We start from the raw sequence: 18,850 nt of genomic DNA, 5'->3' as shown, positions 1-18,850 counted from the left end.
GGCTTGGATTATTTGCCATGGAAAATGGAAAATGAGTCTGCTAGTGAACTCAGTATCTGTTTAAACTTGCCTTTATCCAGAGAAAGCTTGATATTCTACAGAATGAAAAAAATTTTTAGAAGAGCCTATGCTGAGGGGCAAAGAGCATAACTATGCAAACCACATGGAGAGATGGAAAAGGATTTTTTAGTTACTTATGGAATTTGAAACAATAATAATGGAATGGAAACATAGGAAAAAGGCTAAATATGTGACCACAGAGGCAAATTGGATCATTAGAGGCTCACATGCAATGTCAAATGTGGGATTTGTCTTTAAAGCAGCACTTGATGCTTTTCCAACATACAATAAGGCGCAAAAGACTTTGCCAGTTCTCCAAGCGAGAACCTCTAGCCACATAATCCTTTCGGAAGTCGGGTATTTTTAAGACACTGGTTCTGATTTAGCAGCCCAAGGGCAGGACCACTTTAGCTAGTGCTTCTGATGAACATTTCCAAGTGATGCTGGTGCTTCAGACCTTCTTTTATATGCTGCCCTGTCTTCAGGGTCCAGGGTGATGGATAGCTCATCTCAGGATATTTCATGTCCACAAAGACAGCTAGACATCTCCCCATCAAATGGACTGAGACTCACAAAGCCTTGTTTCCAGCCCTATTCCTGCCACTGACTCAATGACCTTGAATAAATCACTCAACCTTTGTGATCCTCTTTTTCCCTGGATACAAAGTGCAAAGTTTAAACCAGATCGGCCCTCCTCAGGGTGCTCTCAAATGTTGGGCAAGTGGCGAATTTAGAGTTAGGCATGTTTCTTGGCTATAGAATTCTCAGACCCTGTAGTATACAAATGTGCAGCGTGAGTCTAGAGTAGGTGGAGAGAGTGGGGTATTTGAGGGTTCAGGATGCAAGACATCCCCAAATTACCCAACCATGAATCACTTTATTTGTGGAACACCTCTGTCACTTATTTGTGTTAGTCGCTTAGTCCTGTCTGGTTTTTTTGACCCCATTGACAGTAGCCCGCCAAGTTCCTCTGTCTATGGGATTCTCCAGGCAAGAATACTGGAGTGGGTAGCTATTCCCTTTTCCAGGGGATCTTCCCAGGGATCGAACCCATGTCTCTTGCGTTGAAGGCGGATTCTTTACCTTCTGAACCACACACTTAGGGGAAGCCTGAGCAAGAGGACTGCTAAGGTCCTTCTAGCTTCAGCTGTCTCAGTCCTAAGCTTCACGATCTTTCCTCCAGCCTCTGATGTTCTTAACTAGTGAACCCTCAAATCTACTGTAAGATGGTATCCATCATCCTAGAAAGAAAACTTGGAGAAATTTTAAACCAGTTGCTTGCCTTTTCCCCCAAATTCTCATTTTCCCCCTCAAGACAATGCATCTGAACTTATAAGCCCTAGGAGGCCCTTTTCTGGCTAACTGAAAATGCCACCCAACAGCTATCATATATTTATATTCTTGGCCCCTTTAACTTGCTATTCCTTCTCACACCCAAGGGCCCACTCCTTTGCTTGAAAGCAACGGGACTGAACTTTTAGGCAACCTACTTTATGTGCTTGTGAATTTCCTGCAGATTCAATATAACTCTAATCTCAAAGTATCGTCTCTAGATGAGCAGCCTCAGCATCACTTGGGAGCTCACTAGAAATGCAGATTTCTAGGCTCTCCTTTAATCTGAAGGGCTTCCCAGGTGGCTCAGTGGTAAAGAGTCTGCCTGCCAAGGCAGGAGATGCAGAAGACACGGGTTCCATCCCTGGGTCAGAAAGATCCCATGGAGGAGGAAATGGCAACCCACTCCAGTATTCTTGCCCGGGAAATTCCATGGGCAGACAAGCCTGGAGGGCCACAGTCCATAGAATCACAAAGAGTCAGACACGACTGAGTGATTGAGTACTGTAAATCTACCGAATCACTCTAAACCTACTGGGCAGAGCCATGTGTATTTCAAGACCTTCGGGTAATTCTGACACTTGCTGAAGTTCTAGAACTCATGTTACAGAGATGAGAAACAGGGATTAAAGACTCAAACAGACCTTGTGCTGGATCTATTTCTTTACCTGGAAGCCGGGAATAATGGTATTAATCCTTTCTGAATCTAAGTGAGAGTTAAGTTAATATATGGCTCCTTAAATAAGGTGTGCACAGGATAAGCAATAAATCAATTATAGCTGTTGATTCTCTAAGGGCTATTAACATGTAATGAGCCAGAACTCATTTTACAATGTGCTACACAGCATTCCTCAACAGTGAGAGATGTCCTCTATGAGTTAGTTTTGAGGACAGAGGTTAGTTTTGAGGACAGTTAGTTTTGGTTAGACAGGAGCACAGGCATGAAGACAGGTCTGGCTCGCCAACGGGGCCCTTTAACTTTATGAACACGTATAAATGATTGAATCTCTCAAAGTTTAGTTTCCTCATTTAGAAAATCAAGAAAACACTTTTCTTCACAAGGTAAAGAGAAGGATTAAATAAAATACTATCAGTGTGTATATGTTAGTTTCTCAGTCATGTCCAGCTCTTTGCGACCCCATGGATTATAGCCCGCCAGGCTTCTCTGTCCATGGAATTCTCCAGGCAAGGATATTGGGGTGGGTTGCCATTTCCTTCTCCAGGGGATCTTCCTGACCCAGGGATCGAACCTGGGTCACCCATACTACAGGCACATTCCTTACCGTCTGAGACACCAGGGTTTGAAAAGGGCCCAGGCCCTTTTGTAGCAGCCCCCAGCCCACATGAAGGCTATCAACGACATAAGCCCTGGTGTGCTGGTCATCACAGATCATGATGCTACATGATCCTTAAACAAGGGCTTCTTGCTCCACAGAAATAAGAACAACGGGACCTGAGGCTCTTATATCTTACCCTGAAAAACTGCTTTTTCCTGAGAAATTTAAGTAACGATTTCAAAGTAATGGAATGAAAAGAATTTTTCACTTTTTCTATGCTGTCCTTAGGGATCAGGCAAATCTTTCCTCCCATTGAAATCTTACGAGGTTTATATTTCTTTTATTTATTTTTTAATTGGAGGAAAATTACCATGTTGTATTGGTCTCTACATTACTACAATGAAAATCAGCCATAAGTATACATGTGTCCCCTCCCTCTTGAGCTTCCCTCCCACCCCCCATCATCCCTCTAGGTCATCACAGACAGCCAGGCTGGGCTCCCTGTGTTATATAGCTACTTCTCCCCAGCTATCTACTTTACATGTGGTAGTATATATATTCTTTTCCTATTCCGTGTTTAGCCGTAGACCAACATTCAAAGTTCACACTGAGGGCTATTTCAAGATTTCACCTCTTTTTTTTAAATACAGTACCTTTTAGATCAGACACTTAGTCCTAAAATACAAAAATATGTAGTAAGAGCTTCGCTGTGATCAGACTCACTGGTTGTGTCTCAGTATCAGACAAGGGGCTTCCCTTGTTGCCCAGTCAGTAAAGAATCTGCCTGCAGTGCAGGAGACCTGGGTTCGATCCCTGGGTTGGGAAGATCCCCTAGAGAAGGAAATGGCGACCCACTCCAGTATCCTTGCCTGGAAAATCTCATGGACAGAGGAGCCTGGTGGGCTACAGTCCATTGGTTCACAAAGAGTCGGGCACGGCTGAGCGACTAACACTTACTTACACTTACAGTATCAGACAAGTCCAAGAACTCAACAAGGTCACAGGACTCTTTTCTCTCCCGTGGTACAAGTCAGCCTGGGTGCAGCTACAGCTCACTTCCGAAGGTCTCCCTCATCCCACCTCAGCCCCCATCACTGTCTAGAGGAGGAAACAGTCCACTCCTAGCCTCCCCTGAGAGGAGGGCAGAACCAGAACTGAGCCATCCTTACTCAATTCAGGTGAGGCTTGGGTCACCGCAGCGACATGCCATTGGCAGAGGCGGTCACATGACCACATCTGACCCAGAGGGTGAACACACATCCCCCAGCAGGGATCGACCCGGGGAAGGAGGCTCATGGACGGATGATGGGCCCCCCAGAGGCTGGAAGCCACAACCACCACAGGGAAAAGTGACCATGGCTCCCCCAACAAGGTTGCAAGTTCCTATTTTCAAAGGCAGCTCATTAAGATACAGGACACCGGGTGATGAATTTGCTGTAACCTTAACCAGACCCCCATATTCCTCATGGAGAACAATGTCCAATGCCACAGCCTCTCAAACTTGCTAGTCCTGCCAGCCACCCCTAGTCCTCAGAAGGGTTTACAGGAGGAAAGAGTCATTTCCCCGGCAGATGACAACCAAAGGGCCCCGCCTTGGGAACCTGTTGACGGGCCACTCGGGGCACCTTGTTCTCCTTAATGAGCACGCCCAGTTCTGAGGCCACCTGGGCAAAGCCGTCCGTGTCCTCAGCTGCCACGGAGGGAGCCAAGAAGCGGATTCAGGGCAGGAGGCGCCGCCACTGGAGCTAGGCCGCCACTGCTCCGAAGAGCGGGGGGAAGGTGGCGGGAGGCCAGCGCCAAAGGCCCCCGCACGTGTGTTTATGTGACCACAGTCACAGGACCCAGAGACAGGATAGCTAAGCCTCGCTGAGTTTATTTTCCATTACTTTTAAACCTTTGGAGTGCAGTGAACCCCAACTACATTCTTGTCAAGCATTCTTTAAAAAAAAAAAATTCAGCACTTAATATTTAAACCCATGTACCCTTCAAGTGAAATATCAGCCAGGTGTTTCAGATTCCTAGCAAAGAGAGAGATCATCAAAAGACTGCTTTGTCAGAAATATTTGACACCTGAGAAAGCTTTTTAAGCAACTTTTCTTACAGACAGGCAGCTGTTTTGCCAGAGTTCTCAAGTCAGAGTCCCTCAGATTCCAATTCTAGTCTGGAAGTCGGGAAGTTATGGTTGGATATGAATTTCACTTTAAACCTTGCCACCCCGTTTGAAGGTATGTAGAATGAGATCACTGGAGGCGTGACTGAGAAGCTCCAGGTTTAGGGAGCCACTGTCTCCCCATTTTTTAATTATTTTTTTCCGCAAGTGCATGCATTCTGTTAGCCCACCATGGAACACAGAACTTTATCCCAGGACGGGAAAACTGAAAATTTCCAAAATTTGACTCAGCAGAGTTCTACATTCTTAGAAGTTTACAGTGTTGTACTACGAGGAAGGAAAAATCATTCTTAAACCATAGTTTCTTTTCCCAGCCAAGCATTATGTGAAAGTTAGCCCAGTTATCCCATTTTTGAGAGTCAGATACCCTGTAAAGACAGGTTAGTTAGTAAAAGTGGTGGGTGAAAGTTTATTGTGGAAATGAAAGACTTGCCTGTGCTTAATGTTGGCTGATATTTCTACTAGCATTATTTATATTACATTACATATTTAATGTAATATAAATATCTATATATGTTTACTGTAAATATTATAGAACACAAATTTTATTGCATATAATGCTTACATATTCTGTAACATAATATTCATATGATAAATATAGATAATGTGTTATAGTTTTGATCCGATTCTCCATATATTGCTCCTTTAAAAATAATTTTATTTATTTATCTGTCTTAGTTTTGGCTGTGCAGGGTCTTTGTTGCTGAGCAAGCTCTTCTCTGGCTGTGAAGAGTGGAGGCGACTCTCCAGTTGCGGTATGCAGGCCCCTCACTGTGGCGGCTTTTCTGGCTGTGGACACAGGCCCTAGACACGCCGGCTCCAGTAGTTGCAGGTCCTGGGCTCCGGAGCACAGGCCGTTTGTGGTACCCGGGCTCAGCTGCTCTGTGATACGCAGCATCTTCCCTAATCAGGGATCTAACCCGTGTCTCCTGCATTGGCAAGCAGATTCTTTAGCACTGAACCACCAGCGAAGCCCTTCTGCTTCTTTAAAGAATTAGTACTTAGCCTTGGGCCACTGGGTCACTGGCTTTCATTTATTTATAAGGATGGTGGAGACTGGGCATTTCTGAAAAGCAATAAACAGATGTTCTCCACGTCTATATGCGATAGTGTTACTTTAGAACTCTAAGGACGAGTGGGAGATAGGATATTCACCAGGCGGGGGAGAGCTGTTAAGATGTTGATACGATTCAGCTTCTGTATCCAGTGTGCTGGTTCTCAAAGTGTGTTTCTGGAGCAGCAGCATCACCTGGGAACTCCTTAGACCTGCAGATTTTCGGGCTCCACCCCAAACCTACCGAATCGGAAACGCCAATCCTGCTGGGAGGTTCTCATGCACTTAGGGTCCGAGCGTCTTCGCCAGGGTGGTCAAGAGTGTGGGCACAGGGGCTTCAGGGGGACCCTCCCGCCGGGTGCCCGCTGCTGAGAGCTTGGATTCTCTGTGGCCCCGTTTCCTCCTTGTGGGATGCTCTGAGGGCTAATTATGGCCACCCGTGAAAAGCACCTAGAAGAGTGGCTGGTCCCTGGCTCTCGTGTTATCTATTTATGATGATGAGTACTGTAATTGGTGATCTGAAGCTTTAGTGTTGTTCTCACTCACCTGAATCTTTATTACTGTCCTTTTATTTTCTGTACCTTTCCCACTTTGGGCTGGGCTTCCCTGATGGCTTAGATGGTAAACAACCTGCCCACAATGCGGGAGGCCTGAATTTGATCCTCTGGGCCAGGAAGAGCCCCTGGAGAAGGGAATGGCAACCCACTGCAGTATTCTTGCCAGGAGAATTCCATGGACAGAGTCTACAGTCCATGGAATCACACAGTCAGATATGACTGTGACTAACACGTCCCACTTTGGACCATTTCTGGCTCCGTCCTTCCTCTGTTCCTGCTTAGTGTTTGCATATGTATTTCTCCTAATTGGTCAGGGTCTCTCTGTCCATTTACAGGCTGGTTTCTCTCTGATGGGATGGTGTGCTCCAGCTCACAGTAGTTAATTTCTTTGATCTTCCATTCTTACCGTATATATATGTATGTATAGTTTAGTAAGAAGTATTTCAGAAAAGGAGCATGCCAAAGAGCCTAGTGACATCAGAACAAATTGCATTCAACTTCGGAGATTTAAGAGGGTTTGTGTGCTGACAAGAACTCTGGTCTAGCTCCCAAAGACTTGTTCTTTCTGCCATGGGCAAGACAAGTCACTGCAACCTCCCAGGTCTCCTCATTTGAAAACCGTGTGTCAGATGCCTTGGTTCTGACATTCTTTTAAACTCTAATGTTCTATGACTCAACAGTAATAATGCATTTCCACAGGCGGTAAAAATATTCTAGACTCTTCCCTTCCAATTCTCACTGTTTACTTCCTCTGCACTTCCCCTTCCTGCCTCCCTGTTTGCCGGTCAGTCGATAGTGGGCTTCAGTGGGGGTGAGTTAACCCACTCTTTCCAGGGTGTTTTACTACCGAGCTCCCTCCAGAGGGTGGGAATTCTACAGTGAGGGTTGTGGCTGGGGCTTCAGTTTCATTCCTGAAACACTCCTTGAGGCTTGATCTATTCCAGGCACCCTGCCAGATCGCCGGGGGGGCGGGGGTGGAAGGTGAACGCTGAGGGTCAGTTTCACCGGGTCAGTTTCTTAGTAAACACCTGTGAGCTCCACGTGGCCCTCTTTCTTTCAGGAAGTAGCAGAGTCCCATGCTAGCCAGGTGGGCGAAGGGGAGTGAGGACGATCCACCTGCCTTGGAGAAGACACCATCTGACCCGCCGGCCGAGTGAGCCCCCAGGTAGCACGCGGTTCTGGGGGTGTGGGGTGTTGGGAGGGAGGGAGTGGGTGTTTAGCCTTGGGTTGCTGTCCACCAGCCCCTCTTTTCCACAGCGAGAGGCTGATCCCAAGGCCCTCATCCCCATCCATCTAGGTTTTCTTCCCTGTGTATGACCCCCATCCTCTGATGGCCATCGGGGTCATTGATTCCAACAACAGTTGTGGAAAACTGCAGCACAAGAGCTTTGGGGAGAAAGAGGAGACAGAGTCAGCTCATCCCTAGCCTGGCCCTCGGCCCCTTTGAAAGAGAGGTTAAAACAGAAGTGTCGTGGCCCTGCCTTCATGAAAACAGGGCCAAGTCTCCCAGGATCTGGCAGAAGGCTGAGCTGGGAGCTTCGTTTGTGCCGCAGGACAGTTGTGTGTCTTGCGCACAAGAAAACTTAAGCCTCTGTTTTCCCTTCAGTGGGTTGAATGGCATGCACTTTCCCCTAAGAGTTTTGTTTTATTTTAAGCGCATGCAATTACTTGTCCATAAGCTGAGTTTGTCTTTGCCAGCGCCCGTGTTCTGAGCTTGACTGGGCACTTGGGCATGCCAGCCTGGCATTATGTTTCCATACTTCCACTGTGGTCGCTTTCCTCTTGATTCCTGAGAGGGGCTGCTGAGGGTCTGACAAAGCCCACGCTAAATTATATCCTGTACTTTTCATCTAAGTGTTCATCACTTAGTCGTGTCCAACTATTTGCCAACCCATGGACTGTACTCCACAAGGCTTCTCTGTCCATGGGGATTCTCCAGGCAAGAATACTGGAGTGGATTGCCATGGTCTTCTCCAGGGGAGCTTCCCAACCCAGGGCTCAAACCCGAGTGTCCTGCATTGCAGAAAGATTCTTTACTGTCTAGATCACCAGGGAAGTCTACTTTTCATCTAGACTGGTCCCCAAATTAGTGGAATAGGCTTCAACAAGAAAAATAAATTCTGGATAACATAGGACCCTTCTTTGCAAGGAAAATGAAAAAGAGACTCCGCTTTCTGAGGGGGAAAAAAAAAAAAAGATCATCTCAAGGGGCAGGCAGTAAATGGCACACTCTTAACAGTGCAAGAGGAAAATTAAAAAGCCCGACAGATTTACCGCATCCTCAACAGGTATTAGCCTTTAATGGATACAGTTTCAGATTCCTTGAAGGGATTTGCCCAGAGGATTATTTCAAGAAACGTCTACTGAGAAAACATTATTCCAACAGCACAGATTACGGCATGAATCACAGACCACTGTATACCAGTGTCTTTTTAAAGGGAGAATTTTTTTTTTATTGTTATTATTCTTAAAATGCCACTGAGATGGAAAATCATGCCAACCAGGTAGTTACCCTGTAATCACTCACATTATCTTTTCCAAGGAATGTCGGGGTAACTTATCTCATTCACGAGGCAGGCATTATGAGATGCTGTGTGGCCTCACCCCAGCTTTTCCCTGTCTGTAAACGCAGGGCATTCTCTGTGGCACAGCGTGGCAGCCTAGCACCTCTTCCAGGTGAGTCTGTTCTGCTACAATGTCAGATGTCTGTACTTATGTACTTGTTCGCTAGCTCTTTAAAATAGACTCTTAGGTTGATTCTACTTAGCTCAAAAGAAGTAAGGCAGAATTTTTGTGCCATACCTAAATGCCACACCTAATATTTTATATTGATAACTTGTATCTCAGCATAACCAGCCTATTGATCAAGCCATTAATAAAGCTTGATTATTTGCTCTAAGTTTGTTTTTGGTTGTTGGGTAGCTTGATCTTTCCCACTGTAATCAAGAACTGGGACAGATCAAGGATTCCAAATAATTCATCAGACTATGGGAGGAAATGAATGGCTATTAACGGCTATTGCTATATCATGCAAAAGAATAGCTTTTAAAAATTTAATGAATACTACCCAAGGTTTTAAAATTTGTGCTAACATATTCCATTGCTATATCAATAAGTATCTTATGGATGGTGCATTTCAGTTATATCAGTACTGGCCCTATGCTAAGTCAACTTATTTTTAAATTTTCTATACTTGAAAACCCTTGAGAGCTGAATATACATAAATATTCATAATACTCTGTGGGGTGGATGCTTGTGAGTATGATATCAGAAAGAGAAGATTAGCATCATTTTTTGAGTGTGAAGTTCTGTTTTGACACTTTACAGCCGTTATCTCATTCAACCATCACAAAAACTCTGAGAAGTAGACTGTATTCCTAGTTCACAGATTAGGTAGCTGGGGTCCAGAGAGGTTAAATACCTTGCCCCAGGTCACACAGTGAATAAGTTGGAAAGTCAGAATTTAACTCCAGTCTCCTGGTCTCCAGTCTATGCTCTGCACTCTATCCTACCACCATCCTTAGGTACACGTCGATGAATCTGGCCTTCGGTCTTCACCTTTCTTGTGAACTTTCATGTACGTTCACTTTTATCTCGCAGGAGTATCCTGTTTCTACCATATGGACATATGGCAGTAAGGGGACGTCTTTCTTTGTCCTTTCCTTAGGTGGCCCCATGAGCCGGACCATGGACCCGATTCACATCAGCATGGCCAGCGCGCCCCTGGTGAAGCACACCACTGGTGCTGGCCTCAAGGCCAGCAGACCCCGAGTCATGTCCAAGAGTGGGCACAGCAACGTGAGAATTGACAAAGTGGATGGCATATACTTGCTCTACCTCCAAGACTTGTGGACCACCGTCATCGACATGAAGTGGAGATACAAGCTCACCCTGTTTGCCGCCACATTTGTGATGACCTGGTTTCTGTTCGGGGTGATCTACTATGCCATTGCCTTTATCCACGGGGACCTGGAGCCCAATGAGCCCCCTTCCAATCACACCCCATGCATCATGAGAGTGGACTCCCTCACTGGGGCATTCCTGTTTTCCCTGGAATCCCAGACGACCATCGGCTATGGAGTCCGTTCTATCACCGAGGAATGCCCTCACGCCATCTTCCTCTTGGTGGCCCAGCTGGTCATCACCACCTTGATTGAGATCTTCATCACGGGCACCTTCCTGGCCAAAATCGCCAGACCCAAAAAGCGGGCGGAGACCATCAAGTTCAGCCACTGCGCCGTCATCACCAAGCAGAACGGGAAGCTGTGCTTGGTGATCCAGGTGGCCAACATGAGGAAGAGTCTCCTGATCCAGTGCCAGCTCTCGGGGAAGCTCCTGCAGACCCACGTCACCAAGGAGGGTGAGCAGATCCTCCTGAACCAGGCCACTGTCAAGTTCCACGTGGACTCCTCTTCCGAGAGCCCCTTCCTCATCCTGCCCATGACGTTCTACCACGTGCTGGATGAGACAAGCCCCCTGCGGGATCTCACCCCCCAGAACCTGAAGGAGAAGGAGTTTGAGCTGGTGGTCCTCCTCAACGCCACCGTGGAGTCCACCAGCGCCGTCTGCCAGAGCCGCACGTCTTACATCCCGGAGGAGATCTACTGGGGCTTCGAGTTTGTGCCTGTCGTTTCTCTCTCGAAAACCGGCAAGTACGTGGCTGACTTCAGTCAGTTTGAACAGATCCGGAAGAGCCCGGATTGTACCTTTTACTGTGCAGATGCTGAGAAGCAGAAACTCGAAGAGAAGTACAGGCAGGAGGATCAGAGGGAAAGAGAGCTGAGAACGCTTTTGCTGCAGCAGAGCAATGTCTGACGGCAGTGGTGTTGCCTCGGCTTATCTCTGAGCGACTTTCGCATCTGAGCTACCTTCCAATGCAGAGATCACCAGGAAACTGAAAAAGTGTGGACGTGCCCTGAAACACTACGCAGACTTACAGACCTGTTCCTCTGATCTGATGGCTTTAAACAATCTTTGCCACCTCTGAGAGGGTTCCTTTCTTCAATGCTCTGTCTGAAGCAAACTCCCCAAATTCAAATTTTCCAAAAGGGGGCTGTATTTCAAAAAAGCTGGTGGAGGGCTATGGGAACAATGTCCTACTGAGCGGACAGACATTTCAGGATGCTGATACTGAAAGGAATGCACTTCTTATACAAGGATGTCAGCTATAATATAAGGTATTTATTCAGTCCAAGTATGAAAAATGTCACAACTGAGAGCTGAAATGTGGTTCGGTATCCACTTACATCGTTGCTTTAAAACACACTCATTTTTTCAAGCAGAGAAAACAGTATTTATAATGGAGGCTATCTGGTCATACATAAACTGGGGCAAAGGGACTCTGTATTCACAAAGTATAACAATTCCGTTTTTACCTTTTTCAGTGCATGTTGTTGTACAGAGTGAAATTGACCAAATTAGGAATGAACTGTTGTAAAAACATGCAAATGGAGATGATGTAATTGTTCACATTAAATTTTTTGTTGAAATGTACTAGCCCCTTTCTGTTTAAACTGACGTTCACAGGTCAGTAGCACCCATCAGCGTCATCCAGGAGCTTTATTAGTAACTTAGTCCCATATGGGCTTAATCTGTCATAGTCTGTATCTTAACAGGATCGCCAAGTGATTCATGCAAAAATGAAAGTTTGCAAAGCTTCACTCCCGACAGAGTTTCCGAAGTAACTTTCTGAAGCCAGGGGACTCTGCTCATCCCTCATCCCCTGTTCTTTATTGTGGACTGATATTCCTTTCAGGGGTTTCCTTCCTTATCTATTAAAATACCTTATCCACAGAGGAACTGCCATGGACATTTCAAGAGCAAAATAACACTCTTGATAGTAATGGTTGTCTCTCTCAAGTCAAGTACATGCTTGCTGATTACAATCAGCACAAGAGAAAATTTCAGCTGCATAACAATCAAAAATTTGCTCCTTCGTTGAAGTCCAGGAGATTGGCTGGGGCCATGAAGAACAGGAGGAACCAAGGCGAAGGAGTTCAAATGCAGATGACTCCTTGAAGCATGAACAAAGCTTGATACCCCGAAAGCGTGTAAAGGGTGCCCTCAGTATTGAAATAAATCTCATACAACTCAGTTTTCCAGAGTAACATTTGGATTTTGGCAGGATTTAGAGCATTTCTTTGGGGGCGGAGAATCAATGCACTAGGATTGGCTAAATGTGCAAAAGGTGAACTCTCATATCATTCAGACCAGGACAGATTTGAACATTCATTGTTCAAATGAAGAATGGATGTGCACATTACCCCGTACCCCCTGTGTATGCATATGCTGACCTGCACACACATAGACCTGAACACACACACACACACACACACAGGCATGCTCCTCCTGGCTCTTCCGTCATGGTTGTGGAAATTATCCACAAAGACATTTGTGATGAAGACAGCAAGTCTTTGACAAATGTGCTCATGTTTACTTTGTTCTTTAAGAATGGGAGCCCTGGGACTCAGAGCAAACAAGGCCTGTGATCTGGATTCAGGCTATCTGTGAAATGGTGTCATATCATGATGTTACCATAATCCCAAGTCTCCTGCCATTAAAGAGAAAATGTGCCTGAAACCTCTGACCCGGAACTGAACATTTTAACACAGGTATAAAAACAATGGAGTTGAAGTTGTGAAAGTTTAAGAAACAATCCTAGTGCACAAGAAGTTATTGTCTTCAGTTATTCAGGAAGTTTTTTTGTTTGTTTCTGTTGATCATTTTATGGCAGTTTGTTAAAGATCTTCATTCTCTTTAAAAAGTCACATTAGTGTAGTTAGATATGAGCCCTTTCAATTATTAAACTTTTTAATTGTATAATGTAGTGAAATCACAGGAAGATAATGCCTCGGCATGTTTACAATTTTTCGCTTGTACCATAAAGTTTATTCACAGATTTACATCAGTGCTAATTTAAGTGTGATCAAGATTGGGAATCTTACATACTTATATTGCATATGGTACAATGATATAGCATAAGATTGAAAAGTCTTTCTTTATGTTCATTTTGCATATCTATTTTGGCCAAATTTGGAAGACTTGATCATCTGATCTATTGCAATACACACAAAATAAATGTGTAGTTTCTCAGAACCCAATATTTGTACCAGTCAATAAATCATGTTGTAACAAACTATTCAATAAATAGCACTAAAGTTGTGTCTGATTTGAAACTTAGTATTTTCTAAGCACACTTAATGATTATTACTTTGTACAAAATCCTTTCGTGCTAACATGCTCACAAAAGGATTCAGGTGGCAAAATTATTTGATTGTACCTGGACATGAATCTGACTGAAACAGACTCATACTCAACATCCAACTAAGAACAGTCAAACTAATAGAGCGTTTTGACCCATAAAAAGGGTTTTTGCATTGTGAAAGATTTCCAGTGCATCAAGCCTTCTCAGTGCAATTGTTCAAAATGATTCTGTTCCATTTGAGAAATCAGAATGTGAACAGCATCAAGTCAGTGTAATCTGCAAGCCGTGTCTTATTTATGTGATAAAATATATTGTGATGGTAACCCACTCCAGTATTCTTGCTATGGATAGAGGAACCTGGCAGGCTACAGTCCATGGGGTGGCCAAAGAGTCAGACACAACTTTGAAACTAAACAGCAACAGCATTGTACTGACGGGGCACCCAGTAGGCACTGCATGAAACAGTCTAGTAGAGATTCACTCAGTGATCAAGACAAACCATCTTTGGTTTTCTTTCTTACTTATCAGGAAATTACAGCCCAGAAATGACTCCAGGAACCTAAAAGAACTGGTTAAAAGTAAAAAATGCCATGCATGAGTGGACTAGATATTTAGATAATTATTTTGTCTGATTTTTCTCTGAATTCACTGATTTCAATCCCATAAAAATGTACATTTTGTTGTAGTTATTCAGTCTCTCAGTCATGTTTGACTCCTTGTGACCCCAAGGACTGCAGCATGCTAGGCTTCCCTATCCTTTGCTGTCTCCTGGGGTTTGCTCAAACTCATGTCCATTGAATCAGTGATGCCATCCAACCATCTCATCCTCTGTCACCCCCTTCTCCTCCTGACATCAATCTTTCCCAGCATCAGGGTCCTTTGCAAGGAGTCAGCTTTTCGTATCAGGCGGTCAAAGTATTGGAGCTCCAGCATCAATCCTTCCACTGAATATTCAGGGTTGATTAAATAAGACAGATTTTTTTTTTTAAAGGGACACTTCTACTGCAGGATGACTCTTTCTTCCTTCTTGAACCTTCAGGACTCGGACATCATCTGGAAGAAAGAAGAAAAGAAAAAAGCAAAGTCAGGAAGAGCAGAAGCCTCTGCCCTGGTAGCTCAGTAGAGGAGCAGCCTCATCTTTAGGCATGGTTCTGAACCCGGTCTCTGGTCAAAGAGTTAGACATCGGATGGAGTGACAATAGCAAAGCCTTCCAGCCTCTTACTCTTGGCTTTCATGTGTGCTATATATTTTGTTCTGTTAAATATTTGAAATAGCTAGTTATAAATGCAGGCTATTTTACTATAGCCTTCTGAAACGGAATTTTTTTCAAGTGAAAGGTAGTGGCATTTCAAGTCTTAATTTCCAAGTTCTTCATTGTGCATATTTCAGCATTTGACCCTGCATAAGTCCAAGGTGCACTTAATTTTCTTCCCTTAGGAAGACTTACCCCTCCCTGAAGGTCTAAAGCTTAACATTTCACTTCTAATTGATTAACTATTAATACATATACTTTGCCTTTTGTGAATTTCAGTTTATCTTTAATCAGAATGTCCTGCCAACCAGTCTTTGGGTCTCTGGGCAGCCAAGAGTGGCTTCTGCTCTTCAGAGTAAGGTGTCTTGGAAGAAGAGTTTGAGTCTGCAGAGTAAGAATTTGCAATGAAAAAGTATAATTGGAATTTAATTTTAGAATTAGAATTAGATTTAAAAAAATAAAGCAGTTACTTAACTTCTCGAGGCATTTGTATATTCTTTGGTAGACTTTTTTTTAATTGCTGCTCTGTTGTTTTGATTTTTTAAAAGAAATCAGAAACAACGTCTTTGTCCTCAGAGTAAGGAAGGCAGTGAGAAAGGTGTAAAAAGATTAAAGCTAATAGTTGACCAGTTAGGCTTCCGTGTAAACAGACTTCTACCAGTGAAAAAAAACTTCAGAGAAAATATTGGTCATTCAGTCTCACATTACAACAAACCATCATCATATCCTCTGGCTTCCCAGGAGTAGCAATTTTCCTAACTCTTAAGAAACACTGATGAATTAAGTCCAACTTTTTTTCCAAAAACTTTCCATTAGACACATAATGAGAGAGAAACATGAGGCAAAAATAAAGCTCCAGGCATTTCACTTCATCTTCATCCTCTGTCAGTTCTCCTGAGTCAGTTTCCTCCCAGCTCCCCATGTGCTTGGTTGATTATGCCTCATCTTTGCCAACCATTCTAGCAAGCCAAATAAACCCATGGGTTAAATATAATCAATCCAAATTAGTAGTAATAACTTGCGGACATTTAGATGCCTAAAAACTGGGGATAGGCACTCTCATCTTTCAATGAGTACGTTGCTAGTATGTTAAAATGGAAGACAGAGAAAAAGCTGCTGATTGGAGTGGATAGTTAATTCCTAATAAAATTACAAGAATTGATTATGGAAGTCATAAGACATAATGGGTACATGAGCATAAATGCACAAGGTGTCATATATGTAGATAAAGGGCCACATGACTAGTAAAGGGAGTGCAGTGTACACATGCTCAGTCGTGTCTGACTCTTTGCGACCCCAAGGACTATAGCCCACCGCCCTCCTCTGTCCATGGGATTCTCCAGACAAGAATACTGGAGTGGGTTGCATTTCCTCCTTCAGGAGATCTTCACGACTCAGGAATTGTACGCACGTCTCCTGCATTGGTAGGCAGATTCTTTACCACCGTGCCACCTAGAGAGACCCCTAGTAAAGATAATTTCAGCCAAACACAGGGGTCTTAGGTAAATTCTGGGCATGTTCTTTGTCACAGAAAGGCTGGGAACAGTGGGCTCATCATTTTGTATTACTAACCACCGCTAGATGGGTAAAACCAAAGATAAAGGCATCCGTCTAAAAGCCCGTTACCACATTTTTTGTTTAGCAGCTCCAACCTTGTGATGTACTTAGCTATGATCTCATCTTTCCTCAAGGCTAAATCTTATCTACTATCCATGCCTTCACAACAACCTAAGATATCTAATTTCACCCTTCAAAAATATTCATGTTAGACGTAGAACCTACTCAAAATTAGACTCCAAGGGAGCTACTACAATTGATTACATAGTACCCATTCTCTTAGAAAAAAAATCAGAGGCTGTTGATTTTCAGCTAAGAAATATGACCTTTTAGCTTATTATTCTTATGATTGTTATTATTGTTAATACCTTTAATATTGCTGAAAAGGTAAAGAGTTCCAAGAGCATGATTGGATGGGAGTTCAAAGGAATGACTTTTTTTTCGACACTTTGCTATAAGGTAACCATATTCTTTCATCAGCAATCAAATCTTAAGACTAAGGATGTTGTATGAAATAAAATCATTACAGGAAGTATGACGATATCAGGGACTTTTTACAAAAACAAACTTCTGATCACAAGAGGAAGCTGTGTTTGTGTGCTGACAGAAAGTATTTAACAGCAGTCAGGAGAGGAAGGCAGGATGACAGCCAACTTGGATCTATTTTTGAAGAATTATTTCTGTAGAGTGTCATGGAATTGTAAGTTACAAAAAAGAATGCTTTGGTAAACAGTCCTCTCCATTCCAAAAGAACTCACTCCAAAATACCACTTAATGAAATTCACGGGAATGTTATGAAGATGGAAATCCCAAATGACATGCAGACTTTACAAGCGAACAGTCCTACTTTTTGTAAATCCTGGCAGTGTGCATTCACCAAAATCTCCGTCACACCATGCTCTCTTGCTATATATAGCACTCCATCTGATCTGATCACTATACCATGCAGCAAGATGCATGTCCTTGCTTTCTTCTGATTTTTAACTAGTCTTAAATTTGTCTTAGCATAACAGTGACTCCTGCTTCTCAAGGTTGAGCTACTATTTGGTACATTTTAGAAATCTCAAACTAACATGTGTGTAGTCAGTCACCACTGAACCCAATGACCAATCAGCTTTAAATATGTCTTTTTATGTTCTATGAATTCATCCCTCTATTTATCAAACCATTTCTTGTTTTCATATGTAACTCTATCACCTTTCTTTTATTATATATGTGGAATCTCTCTCATCTGTAAAATAATAGCAAATACAATAAAGCTAATTTTGAAGTCTTGAGTTACTTCTCATTTTATGGGAAGGGTTATGATGTTACAGTTCATGCTCTGATGGACAGGGATTTAATATTTTCTTAGAGAGCTCAGAAGAAAATTCTTATTTGAAACATCTTTTTCTGATGATGGTAATTATAATTATTTGGGGATGACTAGGTACTTGTTAAGATGGTATTTTCTACCAGTGCCTAAAGTAATGTATTTTGTTTCTTTTCTAATCAAAGAAAAGAAAATGAAATTTCTACCTCATGTCTTTCTTTTGCCATGATGTTCTACTTGCTCGTTTTATTTTAGTCAATGATTAAAGATCAAGTTAACAATTTAACAACATCCTTTCTGCACCTTATTTCTTACTAAAGTTTCTTGCACTCCATTGCCATTTTACTTTTATGGGTAAAAAGAAAGAAAACCCATACTTATATAAGCCTTAAAGGCATCAGTATGGGTGTGAGTGCAGAGCAACACAGCTGTTTAAGATCCACGCTGTAAAGATTTGTACCCAAGAAACAGCCATGGTCCTCCTATGGGGGAACCACACACATACACAACAAAGTGGCTGCCACAGCTCCAAACTTTTAACAGGTGTTTCTTTTGGAATCTGCTCTTTTGAAATCTTGGCTGATTCATTGTGACATTTTCAGTGATGGCAAGATATGGTTCTTTTAGTGAGCATGTGACATGTGGAAATAGAAAAGGCTGCTGCATATGGTAGGAAGTCACATTGGAGGATGCTGTTTGGGCAAAAAAAAAAAAAAATTTTTTTTTCCCCAGAAAGTGCACAGTAATCTGGAACACAGTAAGTAGTAAGGCTCATCAGTTGGGATACATTTTATTAATTTCAATTTGCATGAAATTTCTCAGACACATATCATCTTCTACTCTATTATCTCAAGCATCTGTCTGCCCTTGTGGGATGACTTTGGCCAAGAACTGAGCTGTCCATGTCCAAGACAAGAAAGAGCTTTGCCTCCACCACACCATGTTTTTGGGGTGGTGAATGTATGGGACTTTGTCACAGCAGCATGGGAGCTTTGCTCTGGGCTGGAAACACAGCATCCTGGCAGCCATAATTTCTCTTCTCAGAAATCCTTGATTTCATCCACCTGCCTACAA

General features: G+C 43.2%; 1 protein-coding gene across 11 annotated transcripts in view; it reads left to right on the top strand.

Moving 5' to 3' along the window:
* Positions 1–17,703, top strand: part of KCNJ15 (potassium inwardly rectifying channel subfamily J member 15) — a 63,551-nt gene extending 45,848 nt beyond the window's left edge. For 5 of the 11 annotated variants that reach the window (XM_061167317.1, XM_061167319.1, XM_061167313.1 and 2 more), the window contains exons 2-3: positions 7,511–7,615; positions 10,118–17,703. In XM_061167317.1, the coding sequence (XP_061023300.1) occupies positions 10,126–11,265 (1,140 nt within the window). In that variant the 5' untranslated portion in view covers positions 7,511–7,615; positions 10,118–10,125 and the 3' untranslated portion in view covers positions 11,266–17,703. Of the gene's footprint in view, positions 1–3,601; positions 3,848–5,517; positions 5,595–7,296; positions 7,315–7,510; positions 7,616–10,117 lie in introns of those variants that run through there. The other 6 variants (XM_061167311.1, XM_061167309.1, XM_061167310.1 and 3 more) reach the window with 3 other exon arrangements.
* Positions 17,704–18,850: the final 1,147 nt, after the last annotated feature.

Source organism: Dama dama, chromosome 19 (genome assembly GCF_033118175.1).
Source record: "Dama dama isolate Ldn47 chromosome 19, ASM3311817v1, whole genome shotgun sequence".
NCBI lineage: Eukaryota > Metazoa > Chordata > Mammalia > Artiodactyla > Cervidae > Dama > Dama dama.
The sequence above is the reverse complement of the archived record's forward strand: the minus strand, read 5'-3'. Positions and strand labels throughout refer to the sequence as shown.